Source organism: Choloepus didactylus, chromosome 6, assembly GCF_015220235.1.
Source record: "Choloepus didactylus isolate mChoDid1 chromosome 6, mChoDid1.pri, whole genome shotgun sequence".
NCBI lineage: Eukaryota > Metazoa > Chordata > Mammalia > Pilosa > Megalonychidae > Choloepus > Choloepus didactylus.
Window position 1 is genome coordinate 50,073,761 of NC_051312.1, and position 18,909 is coordinate 50,092,669.

Sequence of the window (18,909 nt, forward strand, 5' to 3'; positions counted from 1 at the left end):
ACTAGTGTTTCTCTGTTATCTTTTTTTTTTCATCACCCCCCCCTTAAGGAGCCTTTTTAGACCTTTCTATCCTAGTCGCCTGGCCCCATAAAATTTTAATACCACAGATATAATGCATATTTGCTTAGGTATGGTAAATATGTGCTTTATATCTAAAAAGAACTGATTTCTTTTCACCCCCACCAAGAACAAATTTTTATCAAGAATGTGTGGTCTAAACAATGAAGGGTTTACAAAGCTAAAACATTTAATTTTTTTTATTTGAAGAATACATGGAGAATACATGGAGAGTTAGCACTTAGATATACAAATTATTTCCAAAACAGTTTTTAACACTCAACTACCCAGCTGTAACAAAATTAATTTTCCCTGAAGTCACAGTTCTCAGCTTTAGGCAGTCCTTGCTTTGCATAGTAGTATGGGACCATAAAAATGGCCATGCAAAGCAATCTTAATAATCAATGGGAAGAATTATGGTTGTTCTGTGACCTTTAAAGATTTTTTTCAAAATACTAAAAACTCTTATCAGTTACAAATGCAAAAGAAAATGACAAAATAGCAAAACATATTTAGTATACTGTAATTTAAAACACTAGAAATATTGAGAATTAAAGTGTTTTTATTTCATTGAAAAAAGATAATCAAAAAATAGTTTGAACAGTGCTTGCATTCTTCTTTTTACTGAATATCTTATGGTTATTGAGTGAGCATCTTTCCTATACTTTGGCGAACTATCATACTTCTTTTAAGTTTGGATCAGTTTCCAACGTTTTATATTTTGTACTTTCAATCTTGTGAAATATTTCTGAGAGTTTCCTTTAATGTGAAGTTTTTTTGTCAGCACCACTTCCTCTGGAACATATTCATCCTTTCATCACAACCACTTTCCTCATTTATGCTGATAAATATGCCTTCACTAAGTTCCTCTGGCTGCATATCTAGAGTCTCTCCAATGGCAGCAGTGTCAACATTTCCATGATCAGCTATATCTTCTCTAATTCCTTTTATGTTGGATTCAAACTTCACTTCCAGTGTTAACTTTTCATTTCTTTGCTGCACTTTCACCTTTGTTTGCTGGACAATTTTCTCTTTCAATTATCCACTTTGTAAAATGTCAGATGGGTAACAAGGAGACAATCCGACCGCACACTTTGCTGTCTGTGTGTTAACTGAATAACAGATGCAAGGTGACCAATCACTGGCAGAATCTGAAAGAAATGATGTGTCTGGTCACTGACCATGATATGCATCTATTATTTATGTAGTGATTTGTGGATTGAAGAGCTAGCAGGAAAATCTGTACTTTGTGCAATTACTACAGTTAAATTACCATGGTAACTAAAATTTGAATTGTGCTGTTAGGGGACTGGTGTTATTTAATTAAACTGTGGTTACCAAAAATCTGTGCTTATTGGAACCATGCAAACCAAGGACTGCCTTTATTTGTTTACATTGACCCAGATGGGCTAAAAGCTGATAGCTGAGTCAGAATCTACCTAATTTTACATCAAATAATGAATCTTAAAGCACCCCAAAAGCACATTAGTGCATATCAAGGTGGTTTTCAAATCTCGGCCATTTGGCAATCAAGCTTAAAATGTGAGTATATCTTAGAATCACAGAATTTTAGAAATAGAGAACGGACCTTTAAAAGACCCCATGGTTTGATACCACAAATTACCCGGCATGTTTATTATGAATTATTTCTCCTCCTTCTATTTCAATTTGCTCATACAGCCACTTGCGGTCACAACGGCATTCAGCTCCACATTTGGTAGAACCACAAGCAGGACAAGCATAGAAACATCCTAAGCAGTCTTCATCAAGGCAGTCACAGAGATCCATCCCACTGAAAATCAGGAGACCCTGGCTATCATAGACCTTACTCTTTGCTGGTATCACTTGTCTGTAAAAAAAGCACAGTGAATTACACCTCACAAATACAATATTTTTGAACATTTAATTGAAAATAAGGGAGTGTAAAACTTTTAAGGAAAAAGAAATATTTTGAATTAGGAGTAAGGTCCTGCTACAGTGGTTTATAACTTACAAGGCTCAAGGCTACTCTACAGTCAGTAGTAATACATCTTCTCCATGTGAGAAGAGACCTTGTTGGGACAAATCAAAAAAATCTAAATATGCCTCTTGAAGTCCATTTAAAAGTCAACTCAGTAAAGAAATGGCCAAGAACTTTGTCCAAAAACAAGCCTATTTCTGTTATAACTATTTTCCCTTTAAAAAATAAGAATGGCTAGTTTACTGGCTATCAGCCTCTTTATTGCTTTGTGAACACAGTCTTATTTTATTACAGTATACTATACTATTGATTTTCCTACTGAAATTAATTAATCTGTTTCTTGCTCTTTACTGGGCTCTAGTAAATTTAGTCTGAAAATACTTAAATGACTCAGTGGAGAACCTTTAGCGATGGAATAAATGGCATATGTAGAAATGTTGACTGTACTTAAAAATAATTCTGAATGATTATACTAATGTTTGTCAATCTATATTTTAGAAATACTCAATTAAAAAAGTCATATTGTAAACAATTTAGTTCTACCATTTACTCTGTTGATGGTAACATAACTGCCTTTCTATTTTGGACATGTAAAAAATAAAAGCAACCTTGCATTTTCATAAAATTTAAATACCTTTTAACTGTCACTCACAAAGCAGAAATACACCAATTACATATCATAATGCTTCTTACAAAATGAATTATTTCAATTATAAGATGTATGTTTCAATTATTTTAATTCTCACACCAAAAATAGTATCTTTGGATACTGTTTACTTCATTGCTACCTTTTAAGAAAAAACTTTTTAGAGTTGAAAGGGAAGCCTTAATTTTATATGGAAAAAAACTCAGATCCTTGGAGGTTCTTACTAAGTCTACATCATCCAATTTAAAATACCTACCCAGAAAATTCAAAGCTTAAGAGAAAAAAATGGAATACACGTGTGAAGCAGCAAGTTAATACAGGTCTTAAGGAACACAGCCTACCTGTCTGAACCAGCTGATGCATTTTTTGTAAGCCTTCTTTTTTCTCTTTTACCAGTTTCTGGAGCAAATTCAGTTTGCTTTCCTGGGTTTGTAAACTGTAATGACCTTAAAGCTTTAGCAGTTCTTCCCTGAATAAAGATAAAACACATTGATCAACTGGAATCTTGACTTCAGGCAATAAATAAGACTAATATTTCACTAAATGTTAATCCCAGATCAATCCTTAAACTGGAAGACAGTCTGGAACCCACAAGAAATTTAAAAATATTTTAGAGCCCAATTGCCACAAAACTTAAAAGTCCTCTGGACTATATCTGAAGTTTATTGGTTAACTTATTAATAACACTTCATTATATGATTTTAGTCTCTGGCATATTAGAAACAGAGGAGGACAGGCATGGTGACCACTGCAATCAATGGCTGCTGCCAACACAGCAAGGCAGGCAGAAAAACTGCTGCATCACCCAAAGGCATGTAACTGAGGTTCCTAATAATGATCCTGAGTTTTTAAGAAAAGGTTCCATTATTATATTTTTCAAGAGCAGAAAAGTAGTATGGTTTCAAGTCCTGAAGCAATAATAAATCTTTTAGGAAAGCTCTGGCAAAACAAAATTTTGGTGCTTAAGGGATTAAGTGTGTTACTGTGGGAGAAAAAAAGCTTCATGTTATACAATCCATAAGAGCAAAGGATAGATAAGATGGAGAGGACTTCTAAAGTGAAAGTAGTAGCAAAGTACCTAGCTAACAGTGGGTCCTGGAAACATACTTCTCAGGGGTGAGAAAAAGGAAAAGACTACACATAATTTAAAAATGCAATTATTTTAGAATTAGGTTTATTAATATAACTAAAAGGAGAAAGTAAAAAAAAATTGTAGCAGCAAAAAATATAAAATGGCTATTTATAAGTAGAAAAGTTGAGAAGTGCTCATTTGATGCCCTTGTCCTTACTCTATATACCAAAGAGGAAATCTTAAGTTGTTCTGATATGGTTAAATGATCTGCATTGTAGATATGTGAATGATAACCTTTTCAGTGGAAGAAGACACAATTTCCAAGGAAGAGAGCTACAAAATACTTAATATTTTGCAATATAAAATGTATGCTTTTTGATCACAGAGAGGCCTAAAATTAGCCTTGACCATACCAAATAACGATTCAGAGCTAGAAGCAAAGGAAACTCACCAGTATTTTCAAAACCCAAACAAGAACAGGATTAACAGCAAAGGAGAAAGGCTGAAATAAGAAACAATTATTGCAAGATACTTTCCTGATCCTCCTTTAAAATAGTAATTTTCAAGTTTTTCAGAAAAAGGGGAATACATCCTGCTATACAGACCCTTGCTGGAGGGCATGTACCACTGAGTTACTTTGGTATCGTAAGTTCTGGCTTTGACAGACTGTCCTAAAAGCCACTGCTAATATCTGAGCTTTAGGGGTTGTAGCTTAGGAGTGTTTGGCATACTGTTATTCCTTTCCCAAAACCTCTTTCTTTTATCACTCATTCTTGACCTCAGGGATATGGAAATATATTTAGAAACACCATTTAAATTACTTTCACTTCCCCAACTTTATATTTGTTGTACATTAATGAATATAATAAATAATAATGTAAATGATTTCCTGATAGTTTGACATTTCACATTGTAGACATCCTATCGAAGAAAAAAAAGACTAATATACATACATCTGAATCAGGTTTTCTTCTCTGACGGTCTTCAGAATCAATATCCACACTTCCATTGATTATCTGTGTACATTTTGGACAAAGCTTCCACCCAGGTACAAGCTGCCTTCCAAATTTTGCACTCAGGAAAGTGGCATCATCTAAATCAATTACATGCAAATTTTTTTTGGCTAGTTTTTTGTGTATGTTAAATGGGTCACAACACGACTTCTGCAAATCTTCAAATCTGTCAATGTAAATTTTTGCATGATGGAAGCAGATTGTATTATTCCCAGAAAGTGTCATTCCAGTTCTAAGTTGAAGTAAAAGCATATCATTTGATGACAATTCTTGCAAAGTCTTGAAACCTGTGTGACGAGTATAGTATGTTTTATGACACTCATTTGTGGTACGAAGCTGGACTCCAACTGAACAGGGATCCATCATTCTTGATTCTAGTAGATTTTCCGTTTTATTTTGCTTAGCGATCTCTCCCTAAGCAGCTCATGTGATGACTACCCTAGAGAAAACATTAGAATCAGATTTGGGCTGCAAAATTTTTACCTGGGAAAGTGTAAAAGTATATGATAATTGTTCACGACCCATTTAAAAGAAAGCTCTTAGCAAAAAGAGAAAGAGGAATAGAAAAGTATTTACCAAAAGCTTATAGTAAACATTATATTTAATCATAAACATTAGATTTACACTACCTGTAAAGTCAGAACTATACAATAATACCTGTGGGTATAGTAAAGAATTTGGCCTCGCCCAAAGAGAGATCTGGTCTTGCCCTTGGCTTCTAGGAGGTAATCTATGTCATATGTGATAGAACTGTTTTTGTTTAGGGCAGGAGATGGTCATACACAAAAGACATAGGGTAGCAGCTGGTCACATCACAAAGACCAACCATGTGACTTAGGGTGGGAGCTTTGAGTCACATGGAATCAGTCGATCCGGATACTGAGTTCAATCATGTGGCCAATCAATTTACTCATGCCTATGAAATGAGGCCCCAATAAAAACTATGGACAGAGTTCACTTGAGCTTCCTTGGTTGGCAATATACTGTATATTGTCATACCTAGATTCTGGGAGGTAACACATCTGGAGAGGACAATAGAATGCTCCCAGACTCTGCCCTATGTGTCTTTTCCTTTGGCCAATTTAAACCTGCATCCTTTCCTTGTTAAAAAACAAAACAAGAACAAAAACAAAAACAAAAATGTAATTATGAATATAATAGCTTAGTGAGTCCTTTCTGCAAATTACTGAACCTGAGGGTGGTTTTGGGAAACCCTTAAACTTGAAGTTGGTGTCAGAAGTGAGGGAAGTTTGGCAGACCATGCCCTCTAAATAATAGCGCCTATTACTTCTTCTATTTAATACTATTAAATACTAATTCTATTTAATAAACGTATAAGGATTGAAAAGGAAGAAATTAGAAATATTACTCAAAAGATGAGATGAGTATCTACATGTGAAATATAAGAGGTTTAACAGACAAACCATTACACCTGGCAAAAATTTGACAAGGATGCTATAAATCAAAAACATTATAAGATACCTAGGAATGAATCTTACAAAAGATACGCAAGAACTTAATGGAGAAAATTATCAAACTGAAAGATGAAATGTATACCTTAAACAAATGTAGAGATAGATCATGGGAACTTTTATTATGGTAAACATGTCAATTCTCCAGAAATTCATCTATAAATACAATGCTATTCCAATCAAAATCCCATCAGGTATTTTCCCTCCTTGATCTTCAACAAACTGGTCTATGAGAAAGAGAAAAGGCCCCCCAAAACCAAGATAATCTTGAAGGAAAATAAAAGGAGGGTTTGCCTTACTTAATATTGATTTACTATAAAGCTATTAAAATTGAAACAGAGTAGTACTGGTATAGTATAGACAAACAGACCAATGAACAGATAAGAGCTTCATCTATGATAGAGGTGATATTATAAATCAACGGGTATTATAAATCAGTGGGGAAAGGATTCAATAAAAAATGCTGGGATAACTGGTTAAACAATTAAGAAAAGACAGAATTATATCTCTTCCTCACAAACAAAAATCTATTTTAGGTAGATTAAAGAATCAAATATGAAAAGAAAATTTAAAATGCTTACAAGAAAATATTTAAGAATTTGTAACACTGCAGTAGAGAAGAATTTCTCAAACTTTCAAGGAAGTACATATAGAAGAAAAAGACTGAGACATTTGATTATATAAAAAACATTAAAAAATTCTGTATAACTCTAGAAGAGAAAAAGAAAAAACCATACTTGAAAGGTATTGTTAGGACTATTATCCCAAATATACAAAATAACTCCTGATGACTACAAATCAATGAGAAAATGACCAAAAAATTACAAAAATAAACAAACATAAATAGGCAAAAAATGCATGCAAAGATGTTCAATCTCATAGTTATCAGGAAAATAAAAGTTAATTACCATTTCTCATCCATAAGTTTTACAAAAATTTAAAAAGTTAATAACCTAATGTTGGCTAAGATGTGGCCAAATCTTGCATGTTCCTCATGTATTGGTAGGAATGTAAATTGGTACAATGCTTTAGAGCATTTTTTGGCAATGTTTCACAAAATTGAATTAATACACATCCTGAACTCCGAACTTTCGGTTCCAGGTATCTGTCCTAGAAGAAAAAAGATCTTCCCTATGAGCACAACTTATATACAAGGACTTTGTGTTCACTATTTTTGATAGTGGAAAGTTTGAAATAACCTAATAGCAAGGGAAGAGAAACTGGATTATATATATAAGAGAATTCTACGTGACAGTTAAAATGAACAAACTACATGAATTATATAAATCAACATGGATAAATCTCAAAGACAATCATGGATGAAAAAATTGGAAAGGGATATATAGTATATTATTTATGTAACACAAAATAGTATATACTGTTTATGGATGAAAACACGAATACATTTAAAATATGCATGAGAATAATAAACACCAATTTCAGGATTTTGTATACTTCTGGGACAGAGGAACTTTTTGCTTTGAAGTGATGTATAGAAAATAAGGCTTCGTGGTATGTACACATCTCATTTTTTCTGTACCTTCTATTAGAAAATTTCCATAATTAATTATTTTTCAAAGCAAATTAAAAACTAAGTTGAATTCTTTATAAAAGACTCAAGGTATTAGGAAACAACTGAAAATTGTTTGAAAATAGATGTGAACTACTGAAGTCTGGACGATAGAGGATACTGTGGAATCTGGAAGGATTTTACAATTTTCCAAGTGTTTTTAAGCTTTGCTTCATTTAATAAAAACTGATTAGAAATCTTAAAACTTTTTTGATGTATTTCCTGTAAGAAAGAAATTAAAACTGTAAAATCATAACAAAGACAAGACCCTGGCCTCATGTAACAAAAAAATAGTGAATAAATTACTTCTCTGTATTTTAGGTTAAAATGTTAAAGTTGAAAAAATAAGATACAATTTGAACTTACAATTTTTTAAGGCTAGTTAAAACAGTATTTTTATCTTCTTTTAATCTATATTTAACTAACTTTACAAATTTAACAACCAAATAGGTCCCAATCACTTCAGATAAGATGGCTCTTCTCATACCAATTAGATTTTTTTTTTAAACAGAAAATTGGGTTAAGCTAAATTAAGGAGTGGAAAATAAGAGGAAGCCAGAAATAAGGTTAACACACACACACATACACACACACACACACACACGAAGAAAAAAAAAACCACCATGCCGTAATGTATTTTGCAGATATAGGGCACAAATCTGGCTCTGACCTGGCTTAACAGTCAATTCAAAGAAGGAAAGTTGATTAACTATCCAAGAGTGTATCATAGAAATGGCTAGTGCTTAATATCTATTAAGCATCACGAGTTCTTAATATTTGTTAAGTAACAATCACTAATTTGTAATCACAAATCTATATAATGTCCAAAGAACTTGGGCTACAATGACCCTAGTTGATAGGAAAAACATCTTGTGATTTAAAAAAAAATATTTTAGAAACCCTATCTGTCCATAATAATTCATTTTTTACCCTTTAGAGAATAATTTCCCAGGTTCATGAGGGTCACTGTTCTTAGGATTTATTTGTCCTTCATCTTGGCTGAATTCCTACACAATTCAGAAGACTTGTCCAATGCACTCTGTAACATGTGCCAGTCAAGTTGAATATTTATTTCTAAGTGATCTTAAATGCTCCTGGAAATTTGGAAATGAAATTGACTTCTACTAAATCATTTTTTTGTATTTGCTTGAACATCTTTCATAATAGTATAAATTCTTCTACTAACCTAAAACCAATAATTAACCTGGAGCCTTAGTTGAAGCATATAGAGTTAATATCTTTTTCAAGTCGATCACGACACCATCACTTTTTGAAAATATCCCGTTCTGTTAAACAGTAGTTTTTAGCCATTTTGAGCTCTCAGCATGCTTTTGAGTATAGAATTTTTGGTGGAACACTTGCAGATTAAACTGTCTACACTATTGTATTATTTTCTAAGTAGTCATTACTCAGGTATCACTGTTGGGGGTAGAACATTTACTATTAGAATTGCCATATAAAATAGAGGACACTCAGGTAAGTTTGAATTAATAGTCTTTATTTTAATGAAGTCCCAAATATTGTTAAAAGTAATTTATTATTTATCTAAAAATCAAACTAACTGGCATCTTATATTTTTATTTGCTAAATCTGGCAACCCTATTTTTACTATGCATATTCTGCATCTTACTTTGGTGTCAGCTTCCAACAACAGTCTACCATTTTTTTTAAAGCTGAACTCTATCAACAAATTATGAGACCTGCTCGGTTTAAAATTTAAAAATGTCCTATTTGATAGAAGACAAGTAATTGTCAGTTACAGTAAAAAAATAAATTTTACACATGGTTAAAAGTCAGTGGCATATCTGTACCACTGACTTGAGTAAATTATCATGGTAAAAACTGTACCACTGACTTGAGTAATTATCATAGTACAAGTGTATACAGCTATGATAGTAAAGAATTTAACCTTGCCCAACGAGAGGTCTGGTATTTGCCCCCAGCTCGTGGAAAGTAATCTCTAAACCCCTGGAATGTCCTGCCTGATAAAGAGTATCACTGTTTACCCAGGGCCTTGGATCATGACAAATTGCAGAACTATGAGGTTTAAGACAGAGGCTTTGGGTCACACAGAATCAGCTCGACCTGCACAAGGGCTGGAGACTGAGTTCAGCTATGTGAGTGGCCAACCATATCTAGGTGACTAAGCCCCAACAAAAACTCGGGATACCAAGGCTCAAGTAGGCTTCCCTGGGTGGCAATACTCTGTGCATATTACTATTACCACACATTGTTGTCAGGAGTTAATGTTGTCCATGATTCCACCGGGAGAGGACAACTGGAAGGTCTACATTTTGAAACTCTCCTGAACTCTGCTTCATTAATCTCTTCCCTTGGCTGATTTTAATCTGTATCCTCTCACTGTAACAAACCATAACCAAGAAAATAACATAGTTCAGTGAGTTCTGTGAATCCTTTCGGGGAATTACGGAATCTTGAGCATGGCCTTGGGGATCCCCAAATTCTGGAGTTGGTGTCAAAAATGAGGATGGAGTTGTAGACTGTTTCCTTAACTTTACAACCTTTGTCAAGGCAGCTTAATGCTTAGATAGGTTAGCTTCCTGATCTACTGTTAGGTAGTTTGCTCATATACTGCCAAAGAAAAGTCCAGCTAGCTCAAGGAGCAAAAATTTCAGGCAGTGATCTTAAGTGGTCACTGTCTGGCTTCTAAGAATTATACCTTCTGGTTGCTCCTACTCTGTAATATTCAATGTCCTCCTTCAAGCTCTTTTTGTCCTTTTTTTCCCCTAGCTAAAGTTCTGTTGTAGAGCTTTTTGGATTTGCTTCCCAGCAACTGCTCTTTTTGGTCTGTGTTTTGGCAATGTGGCCAAAAATTATTTATTTTCTTTATGTGATAGTACAGCAGCTCCATATTGCTTCCTTCATCTGTAGTTATGGTGCTTTGTTCTTCCATAATGATTAGCTATCTAATCCCTTCCTTAATTACACTCCTATATATATGTCCATGGACCAGCACTAGCATCAGGAGGGAACTTACTAGAAATGCCGAATGTCAGGGGCAGCCCAAGACTCATTGACTCATAATCCACAATAAAAAAACAGTTCCACAGTTGATACATAAGCACATTACAGTTTGAGATGTCCTGCTTCAATCAATCCAATTAAACATTTACCAAGCATTTTCTGTATTTTATAGAGCATATCAAAAGAACAAGAAAAACACACACACACACAGACGTGTACTTGACTTCCAGGAAGGCTGACACTAGTGAAGATTGCTGGGTGGGGGTGGGGTGGTGGTAGTTTAAAATCGATAATATAGGTATAGAGAAAAGTATCTGCTTCAATGGAAAACTGCATTGTTGAGAGCATATCCAAATTATCACATTCTGATTAAATGTAGGCTCACTGCCTTTGAATTATTTTACAACTCTGTCCAATGGAGGTTTACTCAACTTTCCTCCCCAAATGTAGAAGCCAGGTTTGCACATTTATTTCAATATTCCCAATCTCTTCAATGTTTCTATTCTTTGGATTGTCATTTGAACTGGTATAACTTCTTACCTGTTCCATCATCAGTAATAAGTTAAATAAAAATCTTTAACACATGTTCATTTTCTATCTGTATAAGAGTCTTTATTTTATAGTTATATTTTTGGAAAAATTATCTTTTAACATAGGAAAAGATTAATTTCCCCAAGTAATCATTTTGACCAGTATAAAAAACCTAGTTCTCTTTGTGGAAGGGAAAAAAACCTTCTTACAAGCAATTGAATGCCAACAAATTTGTTCGTTTAGACCTCATTAATTTGAATTACTTTTTCTCCCCTTAGCAAGATTCAACATGGTACAAATGAGATGCAGGTTTTCAAGTACTTTCAAAACTACACTTAGAGATATAAGATTTACAAATAACAACATTTATTTAATTCCTGAATTAGGTCTTCTAGTATGGATGTTTGGATGAATTTCATTTGTATTCTTAATTATTTTCTATTTCAAATAGCAAAGATACCTTTCTTTTAAAAATATCCTACATTTCAGACCTTTTCCTGCCTTAGAACTGCCAACACTATATTGTAGTATCCAAATATAGTATGTTTTGCAATGCTAAGATTAACATTTAATATTTTCATGGCACCTCCAGAAGAGGCAAGAGAGACTGAAATAAATACAGAAAGGATTTGTTAGATTCCATTTCTACTACTTTAGATAGTAAACACAAGTATTTTGTCCTCACATAATTTGAACACTGCTAGTTCAGGGAATCATGCAGTCTTACCTTACATCTTTAGTTTCAAATGAGTTAAATTTTGTTTTTATTAGAACAGTTGTAAGTTTACAGAAAAATCATGCAGAAAGAACAAAATTCCCATATATCTCCTCAAGAGTTTTCCCTATTATTAATATTTGCATTAGTATGGTAACTTTGTTGCTATTTATGAAACATAATTTATAATTTTATTATTAACTATAGCACATAGTTTACATGAGGGTTCACTCTTTGTGTTGTACAGTTCTATTCTGGTAACCACATATATAACCTAAAATTAACCATTTTGGCCACTTTCAAGTATAAAATTCAGAGGTGTCAAATACATTGACAATACTATGCTACCATCACCATCATTAATTATCCAACTTTTCCATCAACCCAAAAAGAAACTCTGTACTAAATGAGCATTAACTTCCCATTCCCCATCCCCACCCTTGCCCTTGGTAACCTGTATTCTAATTTCAGATTCTACAAAATTGCACATTCTAATACTGGCATTATTCACAATAGCCAAAAGATGGAAGCAACACAAATATCCATCAATGGAAGACTGCATAAACAAAATGTGGGATATACATACAATGGAATATTACTCTGCTGTAAAAAGGAATGAAGTTCTGATACATGTAACAACATGGATAAGCCTTGAAAAGATTATGTTGAGCAATCTCAGTCATATGAAATAATTAGAATTGCAAAGTTAGAGTCAGAAACTAGAATAAAGGTCAAATGCATTTTTAGGCATTATCTCTTACTACCCATTACCAGCCTAAAAGGAAGGTAGGCTAGCTATAGATGGAGGAAGCTGAGAGAACTCATACAAGGCCATGATTCTAGCAACTTCCTAATAACTCAATGTGTAGGGTACTAGCGCAGTGTCCTTACAGTCAAAAATCTATTCTCTGTCAAAGCAGAACACCAACAACAATAGCAGAGGAAGACAGGTGTGGGCAGCCAATTCAGCACCCGGCAGTCGGCCTAGTGGCACGGTCGCTGGGCCTTCAGTACATGTCGTGGTGACCGTTCCGCAAGGCGGAGCATCGAGTGGCACCTATGACTCCTGCCTAAAAGGAATTTGTTTCTTGCTGCTGTTTCTTATATTCATACTGCCTCTTTTTCTCATTTGACATCTTTTGGGCTCTGTGGTGGTGGAATGCTCCCACACCTAGCTACATTAATGAGCCAGCAGCTTACCCTGCATTAGCGTCAGCGTAGTGAAAATGCCTGCTCCTTTCTTAGAAAACAATAGGTCACCCTTTCTCCTCAAAATCCCCCTTCCCAAGCTTTGAAAGAAACAAAAAGGTAATGACTAGCAGACTCTAAAACATGAACACAAAAAATAGTTATAGGTTGCCTGGTACTAAATAATAAGAACTGTTATGCCTGTGCCCAAACACTGTGTCTTGCTACGCTTCAAGGAATCTGTCCCTGCTAGCCCACTGATCACTGTGTAAGAATAAATAATGTCTAAAATTTAGCCAAACTATTCTAGTATTGCTTGCCTAAATGCTAGTGCGTATGTTACAGAAAATTATAAAAATAAAGCTCTGATGCTCTGCTTGGTCGGAGATTTCATCTTCGTACCCGGACACAACAAGGTGTCTGTCTCGTTTTTTCGCCGACTCCAGCCCCCCTATCAGGACCCTGCCTGTTGCTGAGGGTTAGGCCAGCCCTCGGCAGACAGGGACTGATGAAGGAACTCATTTTTTCCTCCAAAATTTGTAAGGGAGGTGCAGCAATTTACAATGCAATGTATTGCTTTCCCTTAACACAGCTTTTTACTTCACCAGTCTCCTAATTAGTAGGAAAAGCAGTATTAAAGGAACTTTAACCAAACAAGAAAGACATTTACTGAATTTTTAGGTCAATTCATAAAAGATTCTTTCCCTTTCATGATCCTTTTTATCTCTATAGGCTCTTATAATTTATAAAGCATTTCCCCATATTATTTCTCATTTAATGGAATTAAGATCATTTCATCTGCTCTTACCACCCAAATCAGTACCATTAGTTATGAACTTTGACACATACAAAAGTCATGCCTCATGCAGCTGTTAACCTTTTTGTCCTCATTATATTTAAATACTATTTACACTTTGAGAATGCCACTATAGAAATATTAAAGAGCCAAGATGATTTGACCTCAATCTGCAAGAAGACCCAGCTCCAGTAAGAAAGATAAAGAGAATTTAAAACAAAAATAGTCCACAATACCATTTAAAAGATTTGGTTAGAGTGCTGGTAGTAAGTAAGTAACAGATACAATACTAAGTGCAAACATCATGTCAATCTTCACAACCACCTTGGGTAAGTTCATTTACAGTTGAAGAAACTGAAGTTTAGAGCTGCAGTTACTGAGCTGGGCATAATAAAGACACTCAATTATTTCCTGAATGAATAATAGTAATAATAAAAACCCCACCTAATTTTACTTTATATGAACAATTCCAAAACAATAAGTTAAAGGATTAAATCTCCCTTGATTAGGCCTTGATGGCTTACTCTAGTGTTACCCAATGCACTTTCCTCAGAGTACAATACATTGTCCAGTGTACTTTCAGGTTAGATTTGGAACAATTTAACAAGCTCTTCAGATTTCCAAACCTTATTTACAATTTGTCCCTATTCCTCTGGTCTTTAAACTTAAACGCCAAAGAGAGCACAAGAAGGATTTCAACAACTGAGGTTGTTTCCAGACCAAGGGGAAACACCCTATCCTGGGTGGGGACAAAATTTCCAAACAATAATAAAACACTATAGATACTGGATCACGGATTGTTAAAGTAAACTGTAAGCACTGAGATTAAAACTTTCACCCACTACAAAATAGTCTGTACTCTTCTCAAAAGCCACATACTTCAGGGTCAAAATACACTACTACCTACAAAGTCCTTTTACACCATATGCCTTTATATTCTTTACTCTCCTTGGTGTCACCGTTTCTTTCTGTGCCAAGCAATGCTAACTTATTTTTGAAGAATAACATTTTTCCGTGAACACCTATTTTTTCACCTTTTTGGCGAAGTCTTACGCAAAAGCTATCGTTATAGGCTCTCCTTACTCAGTGCGTGCACAACTTTTACAGAGTATTTAAACTTTTTCCTTATTAGGTCTCAACTGCTGGAAGGCAAAGAGCTATGTGGTATTTTGTATATCACTCAGTGCAAATATCTGCAGGGACTTCCCTTTTCATTGCACTCATCACCTCTTTGTTACTTGCTAGTCTTCACCAGGGACTTCCTTTTTCATAGCACTCATCATAGCCTAGTTACTAATTAGTCTTTGCCTATAGATTAAGCTGTGAGAGCAAGGAAAAGAATCACCCGTGTCCTGTCCGGTTTACAGCTGTAGCTTCTCTAACTAGTTCAATAGGGGCTTTCAGTAGACACTTAAACGTTTTCTGAATGAATAAACTGTAAGTTCAGAAACTGCCAGACAGAATCTCACACCAGGGAAGCTGAGTCTCCCAAAATAAATGTGACTATGCTCCCAGGGCCCTGCATCATTCCCGCCTCAACCCTGTAGTGGTCGCATGCATTACGCCCCCAGTTCACAGGACAAATCAAAATGATTCGAGTCACCAGATACGTCCTGTCCAATGAGCACCTACTGTGTTCATGGCACCAGGATGGAAAAATGAACACTATTCGGTCTCCAGCCTCAACCAAAGAGAGCTAGGACTGAGAGAATTCTGACAGGGGAAAAAAAAAAAAAAAAAGAAAGATACGAGAGAGATACACGATGTAAACAGGGTTCTAGGCCACAACCCCTCTCACCAAGTAGTACAAGCCTAAGTCAGAACTTTGCCGGATCCGGGCCTCGTGAAAAAAAGCGACAACCCGCGGAGGCGACAGAAGCGGAATGGGCCTCGACACAAAGAGCCGTACGCGAACTGTGGAGCAGAGGGACGGCACGCGCACAGGTAGAGAAGGCGGCAGGATGTCCGCCGCGGGCAGCTGAAAACCCCCTTACTTCTCCGGGCCTCCTCTCCCACCTCCCCTCAAGGTACTCCGGGACGCCGCCGGGGCTCCTGACCCATCTCGGGCCCCGTCTCCACGCCCCACTTCTTCCTTTATTCCCGCCACGTCCCCAGCCTCCCCGGACCCTTTCCACCTTAGCTTTAAATCCCCTTCGTCCCAGCTCAAGCGGTCCCCGCGTCCACACAGGCTAGGCTTCGCTGGCCGTTTCTCAGATCGTCGCCACGGTACCACCGAGAGGACGGCGAGATAGGGCTAGAGAGGCTCAGCGTTACCATAAAGAGACGCCTGTGGGCAGCCTAGAGCGGAACCGAGCTTGGCCGTATCCGGGGCGAGGAAGGCGGGGTAGAGTGAAACTGCAGATTATTCCAGGTGAGGTAATAGTTGCTTCCGACCCTAAGTCGGCTTTATGGATGTTTCTGAGAAATTAGGTATTTGGGAGGTCCTTGAAGGCCGTCTCTACAAGATACAGGTTCTGCCAGCTTGAATTGTATTTGCAAATCTCTAAACTTGTGCACGATACCCAGCGTTTCACCCCCAAACCCCTAACCCCTTGTAGTAACCGGTGGGCTGAGCAAAACAGGCCTGCAGATCTTTAGTGCACACCAGTCTGTATGACCTAGGCAGCTAAAAGTTTAACCTATTGTCTTTCTAAGCCAGTAAAGAGAAAAAGGGTAAATTGACCTTAAAATGTTAACTTTATGGGCAGCAGGACCAAAGTGAGAGGCTCTTAGTCTCACAAAAAGAGCAAAATGTAATTGTTCAAGTGTAATTCTAGTCCTTCCTGCACCACCCCCCAGGTCAGAGTGATTGTTGCTGCATCTATGCTCCCCCCACCCTTAAGAAGGCCTTTGTCTTAAACTCTCATAAATGACTTTCTGTCCTTTTTGCCTTGCTCTGTCGTCTTCCCTGCGAATGCGACTCCTGCCGGGCCTGAGAGAGCCGTCATGATCTCACCCTGTAAGTAAGCCGTGAATAAAAGTTCATGTATCAGAAAATGCTTGTTGTTTTCTTTGGCCTCCGGACTGGCATGGCCCTCTTGGGCTGCGACACCCTGAAGGATAGTGAAATGCGTTAGAAATTCTACCTCAAAAATGGACCCCTTAAGAGAGGCTAAACCTGCTTATAATTGTGCCTGAGTCTCCCCCTGAGAAACTCTTTGTTTCTCAGATGTGGCCCCCCTCTCTCTCTCTCTCTCTCTTTCTCCCTCTCTCTCTCTCTCTCTCTCTCTCTCTCTAGCTAAGCCAACTTGGCAAGTGAACTCACTGCCCAACCCCCACGTGGGATCTGACACCCAGGTGAGTGAATCTCCCTGGCAACGTGGGATATGACTTCAGGGGGTAAATCTGGACCTGGTATCGTGGGATTGAGAACATCTTGACCAAAAGGGGGATGCGAAACAAAAGGAAAAAAGTTTCACTGGCTGAGAGATTCCAAATGGAGTTGAGAGGTCACTCTGGTGGGTGTTCTTTATGTTTATTTTTTATTCTTATTTTCACTTTTTCTAGTACAAGGAAGATGTTCAAAAAATAGACTGGGGTGATGAATGCACAACTATATGATGGTATTGTGAACACGATTGTATGGTATGTGAATATATCTCAGTAAAATTGAAAAAAAATAGGTCATGGACTTACAATTCAGATGAATTATAATCAAATCCTACAAATTGTTTGACCTGAGCCAAACTCTCTAGGCTTGAGAAAAATATTCTCATCCATAAAATGCACTAATAATGTTGACCTCACAGAGATGACATCATGAGTAGAAGAGATTTTATATATATATATACACACACACATATATACACACACACACATTATATATATGAAGTCCTTTTTATGTCACCAAGAAAGAGCTCAATAAATATTAGTATTTTGATGATCATTTTAATTTTTTGTTTTAGTTTTAATCATCCAAGAAATTCATAATACATTGGTAATATTTTAAAATTAATGGCTTCTATGATTGTATAACTATATAGCTTATACAGTGTGACTGTGTGATTGTGAAAACCTTGTGGCTCGCGTTCCATTTATCCAGTGTATAGACAGATGAGTAGAAAAATGGGGACTAAAACTAAATGAATAATGGGGGAGGGGGGTGGTATGGGATGTTTTGGCTGTTCTTTTTCTTTTTTGTGTGTTTTTTTTTGGAGTATAGAAAATGTTCAAAATTGACTGTGGTGATGAATGCACAACTATATGACAATACTGTGAACAAATGATTGTACACTTTGGATGATTGTATGGTATATGAATATATCTTAATAAAATTGCATAAAAATTTTAAAAATTAAATTTAAAAAATGGACCTCTAAAGGTCTCACACTTTTCTTTCATTCAAGAGAAATATATTCTAAATTGTGTCTATTTTATGTTAAACTATAAAAATGTGATCTTTATTGCTTTGGGTAAAATACAGCCTTCAGGAAGATGACTAAATTTTCTGAGAGAAGAAACAGTATCTTTCATATAAACCTATTGTCTGCTATGGAGTAGGCATGCATTAATTTTTTTTTAATTAGAAAAGCTATAGGTTACAGAAATATGTAAAAAATACAGCATTCCCATACACACCCCTGTTAACACTTTGAATTAGTGTGGTACCTTTGTTAAATTGATGAAAGAATATTGCAATTATACTATTAACTATAGTCCATAGTTTACATTAGGGTGTATTTCCCCCCCCCAAATACTTGCCTATTGTTAACACCTTGCATTAGGGTGGTACATTTGCTATAATTCATGAAAGAAAATTTTTATAATTCTATGAACTATAGTCCATTGTTTACACTAGGGTTCACTGTGTTGTACAGTCCTGTTTTATCCTTTAATTTTTATTCTAGTAACATATATACCACCTAAAACTTACCCTTTTAACCATATTCACATATGTAATTCAC

The 18,909-nt window shown here is 35.9% G+C and overlaps 1 protein-coding gene across 5 annotated transcripts; it reads right to left on the reverse strand.

The window, feature by feature from the left end:
- Positions 1-239: 239 nt before the first annotated feature.
- On the reverse strand, positions 240-16,274 carry LOC119536305 (ADP ribosylation factor like GTPase 14 effector protein). Of its 5 annotated transcripts, none has more exons than XM_037839062.1 (6): positions 16,141-16,274; positions 4,689-5,182; positions 4,187-4,237; positions 3,005-3,132; positions 1,682-1,906; positions 240-1,208 (listed from the first exon to the last, which is right to left on the reverse strand). In XM_037839062.1, exons 2-6 carry the CDS (start codon positions 5,112-5,114, stop codon positions 1,196-1,198), a joined length of 843 nt encoding a protein of 280 aa, XP_037694990.1. In that variant the 5' UTR covers positions 5,115-5,182; positions 16,141-16,274; the 3' UTR covers positions 240-1,195. The 5 variants fall into 5 exon arrangements, with proteins under 5 accessions (XP_037694990.1, XP_037694989.1, XP_037694991.1 ...); XM_037839061.1 differs by having other exon boundaries at positions 4,689-5,187; positions 16,141-16,244; XM_037839063.1 differs by lacking the exon at positions 16,141-16,274 and adding an exon at positions 6,306-12,424 and having other exon boundaries at positions 4,689-5,187.
- Positions 16,275-18,909: the final 2,635 nt, after the last annotated feature.